Source organism: Rhinolophus sinicus, chromosome 17, assembly GCF_057876585.1.
Source record: "Rhinolophus sinicus isolate RSI-liver-muscle chromosome 17, RSI-T2T, whole genome shotgun sequence".
Taxonomy (NCBI): Eukaryota; Metazoa; Chordata; class Mammalia; order Chiroptera; family Rhinolophidae; genus Rhinolophus; species Rhinolophus sinicus.
Genome location: NC_142517.1, coordinates 36,847,272 through 36,853,866, shown reverse-complemented (window position 1 = coordinate 36,853,866; position 6,595 = coordinate 36,847,272). Strand labels below are relative to the sequence as shown.

The 6,595-nt window shown below is 43.4% G+C and overlaps 1 protein-coding gene across 8 annotated transcripts in view; it reads left to right on the top strand.

Moving 5' to 3' along the window:
* LRRC34 (leucine rich repeat containing 34) overlaps nt 1-6,595 on the top strand; it is a 34,055-nt gene that overhangs the window by 835 nt on the left and 26,625 nt on the right. For 2 of the 8 annotated variants that reach the window (XR_016019795.1, XM_074327679.2), the window contains exon 1: nt 5,666-6,109. The exons of 1 other annotated variant lie outside the window; for it this stretch is intronic. Coding sequence is in view for 6 of the 7 variants with exons in the window: in XM_074327679.2 (XP_074183780.2) it covers nt 6,007-6,109 (103 nt within the window). In the remaining variant the exon portion in view is untranslated. Of the gene's footprint in view, nt 1-5,657; nt 6,110-6,595 lie in introns of those variants that run through there. 5 more of the 8 variants (XM_074327681.2, XM_074327697.2, XM_074327687.2 and 2 more) reach the window with 4 other exon arrangements.

Genomic DNA, 6,595 nt, shown 5'->3' with positions numbered 1-6,595 from the left:
AACCTGAAATACAGTGAAAAGATAGAAGAAAAAATCAGTTTACCTGTCACCAGACTTGGTATCCTTAAGAGAGATAAAATTAAAATTTAGTTGATTTAGTGCTTCACATTATGACACAACAGAAAATGTAGGTTTTTTTGTTCCATGTTGGGAGAAGAATTAAAGTGTACATTCCACTTCCTCCTAATAGATTGACTAATATCCAAACAAAGATTGTCTAATTTCCATTTTTTTAAATGCCTATTTTGATTCTATTTCTAGGTAGAATGTAGACGTTTGCAAAAGATCATTGCTCTTACCGTAAACACTGAGAAAACACTAGGAAAAAACAATATTTTAAAATATTGTACTTTTCCTTAAAGCCACCAGAGTTATGGATGCAAAGAAGGCCAAGAGAATTAAATTTGAGAGCTACACTAGCCCTTCTTCCTAAATAAGTAGAGACCAGTGGGCACTTTGCGTGGTGGCATTTTCAAGTTTGGCGACTGGCAGATAGAGAAGCAAGCCTTCCAAAGTCATAGGCAAAGGACAAGGAGAAAGCAGCCAAACGTTTAACAGCCATGTGTGAGCCTGCATTGTGGATTAGAAACTGGGGGAGCCTCAAGTACATATAGAGTCAGTTCTCCCCACGAGCTGGTTGTCCTCCATTAGACTGCCACGACTCAGTGGTTTTAGGGAAGGTTACAGGCTGGACTAATAAGCAGAAAGAGATTTTGTTCACAAGAAGCCTGATTTTTATTAGAATCATTATTGGGTGAGAGATTTTTAGGCTTGACTGTCTTTCACAGCCTTCCAACAGAGTCGACTGGGGGAAATTCCTATGGACCAGCCATGCTGATTAGGGTTAGTTAACACAAGTGCATCTGGGCTTCCAGACACGTAAAAAAACTAACGTTCATCTTGCTCCATGATGAGACCTACCTAGAATGTCTGAATATGTGTGTATATATATTATTTCACCTTAGCCAGATATTCCACATGTGTCTGGAACCAATTTGATGGCCCTCTGAAAGCTATGTATAGCGTATATCTGTTAGTGGGGTTAATAAAGGAGGTTGTACAGCCAGGATGGATTTGCAACAGCTTTGCCAGTAATTCAACCACTGTAAATAAGGCTGGGGAAGATTGATTCCTTATTGGCTATTTGTTTCCTAGAAAGTGCTACCTGAACATGGTCAATTTAATTTATTGCAATCCAATATTACTGTATAGTTTCTAAGTGGAATAACTTGTTGCGTCTTCATTTTAAGGAGCCAGAGTTGGACAGTTTAAGAATTAGACTTTTTTTTTTTTTTTTTTAAGGAGGGCGCAGCTCACAGTGGCCCATGTTTAAGGAGGGTGCAGCAAACAGTGGCCCAAGTGGGGATCGAACCAGCAACCTTAGTGTTATCAGCACCACACTCTAACCAACTGAGCTAACCTAACCGGCCACCCCAAGCCCCTCTTTATATAACTTTAAAGCCTGACAAAACCATTTAGGAAAATGATCAACCCTCTCAAATTTACATTGATATTTTTGTTTCCATATCTAATTACACACAAACTGGATAGACAAGATTAGGATCCTGAGGTTAATATGGTGTGTGACTCTGATTACATTCTAGTTAAAATAATTTCAAGATTTTGCTTAACACTTTACCTTCTTTTCCCTCTAATACAGATCAAAGTAGCCTTAATTGACCTAGGACTGGAAAATCATGTAATGGTAACACTACCCTTTGCTTTGATAAAAATTTCTGGGAAACTGTATAATCCCTTGAAAAAATTTTGTCAAATAATACTGAAATGAAGTCCCATATAAACTTCAGACATCAGTGGAAAACTTTTTATAAGCAAGCAAATTTAGATTTTTGGCAGGGGCAAGGGAGAATCTAAACAGCTGAGTCAACAATAAAGGCAGATTCCGGGCATGAAAGACTACATATGTGGTCTTTGTTCCCAAATTCCTGACACAAGAGCTTCTTAAAACCCATGGAATTTTCTGATTGGAGTGATAGGAGCATCTTTTGTTATTCATAATAAGCCCCCTTTCGACCACACCCAAATTTATGCTAATGAGGTAATTCTTGTCAGTTTCCTGAGAGCTTCAGGATGGGGGATGATTGCCAGAGGAACCAGCCACTTAATTAGAGGGATTGAACTTTCAGCTCCAGCCTTCAACCTCTGGAGGAGAGAGGGGCTGGAGATAGAGTTGATCGCCAATGGCCAATGATTTAATTAGTCATGCCTACATAATGGAACCTACATAAAAACCCTAAACAATAGGGTTTGGAAAGATTCCAGGTTGGTGAGTACATCAAGGAGCTGGGAGGGTGGTGTGCCCAGAGAGAGCATGGAAGCTCTACACCCTTTCACCATACCTATCCCTATGCATCTCTTGCATTTGGATGTTCCTGAGTTGTATCCTTTGTAATAAGCAGGTACTAATAAGTAAAGTGTTTCCCTGAGTTCAGTGACCCATTAAAGCAAATTACGGAACCTGAAGAGGAAGTTATGGGAACCCCTGATTTATAGCCTATTGGTGGAAGTACAGGTGACAAACCTGGAATTTGTGACTGGCATCTGAATTGGGAAGAAGTTTTGTGGGACTGAGCAGTCAACCTGGGGGTTCTGTGCTAACTGGGTAGTGTCGGCATTAAATTGTAGGACGCCTCGTTGGCGTCTGGAGAGAACTGGAGAACGGCTTGTTCTGGAAAACCCATACATTTGGTGTTAAAAGTAGCCTGTGATTAGAAACTGATCATAGTTTGTACTGGGATATTGAGATGCTTGATTTGTTTTCTTAAGGGAAATGGTAGAAGGAAAAACAAAATCTATAATATGATAATGAGCTCTGAAAGTTTTGTAGAGTGAAGTGTTCTACCAAGCTGGGATCCAGTAACCCTGTCCTTTTGAGAATCTCCGACCAGTCATCTAAAGGTGAAAAGGGCCTTGAGCAGAACATCCTTTTGCCAGAATTGTTAGCTCACAATGTCACCAAATTACTGATCTGAAATAGATTCTCAGGACTCGTTTCCTTTAAATAGACTCAAGAGTCACATCTTATCCATTTAAAAATATGTTTTTACCCTCATTGCCTTACTTTCTACCACCAAATTTTAGATCTAGTAATTCGTTGACAAAGCTTTTTTTTCTTTTTTCTTCTTTTCTTAGAATTTGGTTATTCAAAATGTTACTTGCAGGAAGACTTCGGGGACTAGTCCAACATTAGTCCCTGCCATATTTTCTCATCAGAAAATAAGAATGTGAACTTTTTATGCAACTCACTCTTTTACCCATGGGCCAAAATCATTTTTTTAAATAACAAAAACACTAATTTTCCCATCTGCCTATTCAGTACCTAAACATTCACACACGAAGAGCAGCAGAAATCAGCATTTCAGATACTTCTCAGAAAATCCAACCAGGAATTTACTGTTCCAGCACTTGCTAGCGCTTCAGTTAAGCCATTTGATAGCCATGAAAAAATAGCTAATGGATATGTTAAATATTAATTCCCCCAGATCCTTTAAGTTCTAGCTCCATATTATCAAGAAAAAATTACCAAGACCCTATTATCTTTGTTTCCTTAAGACATGACTTCCTTAAATCATACATAATTAAACACCATGCTGTTGGTTTTTTAAATAGTTACAATAAAAGAAACAATCATTTGAGTAGTATTTCGGGAGTTTCTACAAAACTACAGTCAAAGACATGTTCGTTAAATTACTTACATGAAGATACACCTACTAAACCTTCCTACAACAAGGTGCCAGATAAATATAAATGCTGCCTTTTATCTAAGCAAGGGGACTACATAACTTCGTATATTCTCTTTGGTTCTGACTTGTAGAAAGCTCAGATTCAAGTTAGACCTTTTCTCTGGGTTCTTGACACATAAGCACCCAGTGAATTCACTTTAAGCTTCCTTGAAGCCAGCTCAGCAATATCTACCCCCTCCCCTTGCCCCCATCCTCCAGGGTTCTCAAAGGGAGGGGTGCTTTCTAAACAACATCCCTCCATCTGGAAATCACTGGGGATAATGAGAAATATACTGATGGAAATGAGTTGTACATATGGACAGTCTTTTTGAGCATATATTTGATATGCATTTTGACATAACATGCTGTATTTCTGTGTAAATACTTTTTTGGTTTTGTTAAGGCAGATAGTGAATGAGAACAGTGCTGTAGGTGCTATTTGGTTAAAGCAGCTCATTTCTGTTTATTCTGTTCTGACCCTGTTTATTAGTCACTTTCTAAAACAAAAGTCTGATTTTGAACTCTTGCTCCCTTGGCAGACTATCCCTCCCTTGCCCTGGAGCAGTAATTAATTAACCCTCAACCTCTCTTTACTTTCTTCTATCTTCTCATGGTGGTAGAACATGGGGTAAATGAACACATAATTGTTTTCTATCTTCATAATGTTTAACCCGAAGAAATATTTCAAGTGATGCTTAAAATCTGTGGGCTACGCCGGGTGTCAAGAGACCCCTGCCTTACCTAGCACAATTTCTTGGCAGTGGGTTGCTGACTAGTGGGGTAGCATGAGGAAGACAGGATTCAGACATTTTTCACCTTTTGAGACAGGTTAGTGAGCATGTTGTTAGGCAGACAGAAAGGTCTATGGTGGAATAAACAAAAGACAGCCATATCCTGAAATTCCAGGTTCTGAAGTAGCCCTGAGGTTAATAAGTCATCTCATAAATTCCTTTTGGCCAAACGGAGCAGATCTGATACATAGGAATGGGTTATTTCGTTAATCCCTTCAAGGTGGGCAAACCAGGACAAACCTGATAGATGAATTCTATTAGAAGGGGCCAGTCCCCTTCACCAAACAAGCAAGGGAAGGTATAAAAGTAAGAACTTTTGCCTCAGTCACAGGGCATCACATTTGGAAACCCCTCCCGCTTGGGAGTTGTAACCCTTTACTTTTAATAAACTATCCTCTTTTACAACTCTGCCTCTCCTTGGTCCCTGCTTCCATTCTTCGGTTTCACAAGACACGATCCCGGCACTCATTCACAAAGAAAATATTCTACATCACTTTGAACTGTGTTAATAAACAACCTGGTTTCACATCGAGGGTGTCGGGCTGGCTCCAGAGTCCTCTGCAGGGCCCTTGACTTGCCTCTCTTGGGTCAATAGTAACCCCACACAGAAAGCCTCTCCTACACTCCTTCCTCTTCTCCTTCCCATGTCCAAGTACCAAATCCTGATCTTGTTATTCTGTAACTATGGGTTCTGTCCCCTTCTCGTTCCCCTAAGTTCAGCCTTAGCTAAAGCCTTATTCTCCCTTCCCGGCTGCTGCAGCTGCTTCAGCCCTCATTGCCCCAAGGGCTGTCAAATCCACTTTCTATCAGCTGTTCCTGATCTCTGGGCTCCTAGCATCCTACCCCATAACATCTGTGTTTCTCAGAGGATGCACTGGGCTCCACGTGGATTATGGCCCTGCCTGTCCCCCAACTCTGAATTCATCTGAGCAGACCCACGTACCTGCCTGTCTCCAAAAGGCACCAAGCAGTTCCACCCTCTGGCAAATTCACCCAATCAGGATGTCACTTCCTCCAAGAGGCCTTCCCTTATGCCCCTTCACCCCCAAGACTGATCTACATGCCCCTTTATGCTCCCTTAGCTATCTGTGCTAGTGCTGTCATCTGTTTTTGCATGTGGCCTCCGCAGCTGTGTGCACACTTTGGGAGGGGGCTGTGTCATAATCATCTTTGTAGTCCCGGCCCAGGCCCAACAGGGATGTGTCCTAAATCTGGAAAACTCCCTGCAAAGGAGCTGGTCGCCCACCCTCCGTGTGTCTTTAACACCGGGCAGGGTGATCTGGACCCAGACATGATGACTAAGGAACCGCCACAACAGGGGCAGTTACGTCCTGCCCACTCAGGCCTCAAGGCCCATGTGAGTAATGGCAGGAATCCCACAGCCAACTGGATGCGACGCTCAGGAGACTGGGCCCGCGCATGCGTCTGGTCGTCATGACAACGCGGCCACTCGGCCGTAGCGTCAGAGGAGCATGTGGCGCAGCCGGGAGGGTGCCGCTCCAGCCAAGTCCTCAGCTCCCCCTCGCATCCCCACTCCGAGCCCTAGGCCGGCCTGGGTCCTAGCGAACCGTAGGGGTAAGAAAGGGTGACCTTCAGTGCTCGCCGGGCCTGGAAAAAACGCGCAAGGAGTGCCAGAGCCCGAGCTGCTGCGGGGTCTCACCAGCCGTTTCCTCCGAGTAGGCTGGGGGTCCGAGGCAGCGTGGCGGGAGGATGTCCTGTGAACCCCAGCAGTGGCCGGGACTTTGGGGTACCCCCCAAACGCAGGCAGAAAGAGAGCCCCAGGGCCCCACGAGGGATTCCCCTCCCTTAGGGTGGTAGATTGTCCTGAAGGAAGATGTGTCTGTCGCTTTGCTCTTACGGTCCGGTCTCTCGGAAGGATGACCGGGTGCTCTTCGCGGGCCCCCTTTTGTGGAGAGAGCAGGGCCCAGGTGGGCAAGAGGGTCTTGAGACCATTCTGACTTTGCACCTCTAGGCCACCTCCGTTTTAAATATTTCTGCACCCATGAATTATCAATAGCAGAGGAAACAGCCTGCACGCCCCTCTTCCCCTACAGTTCACAT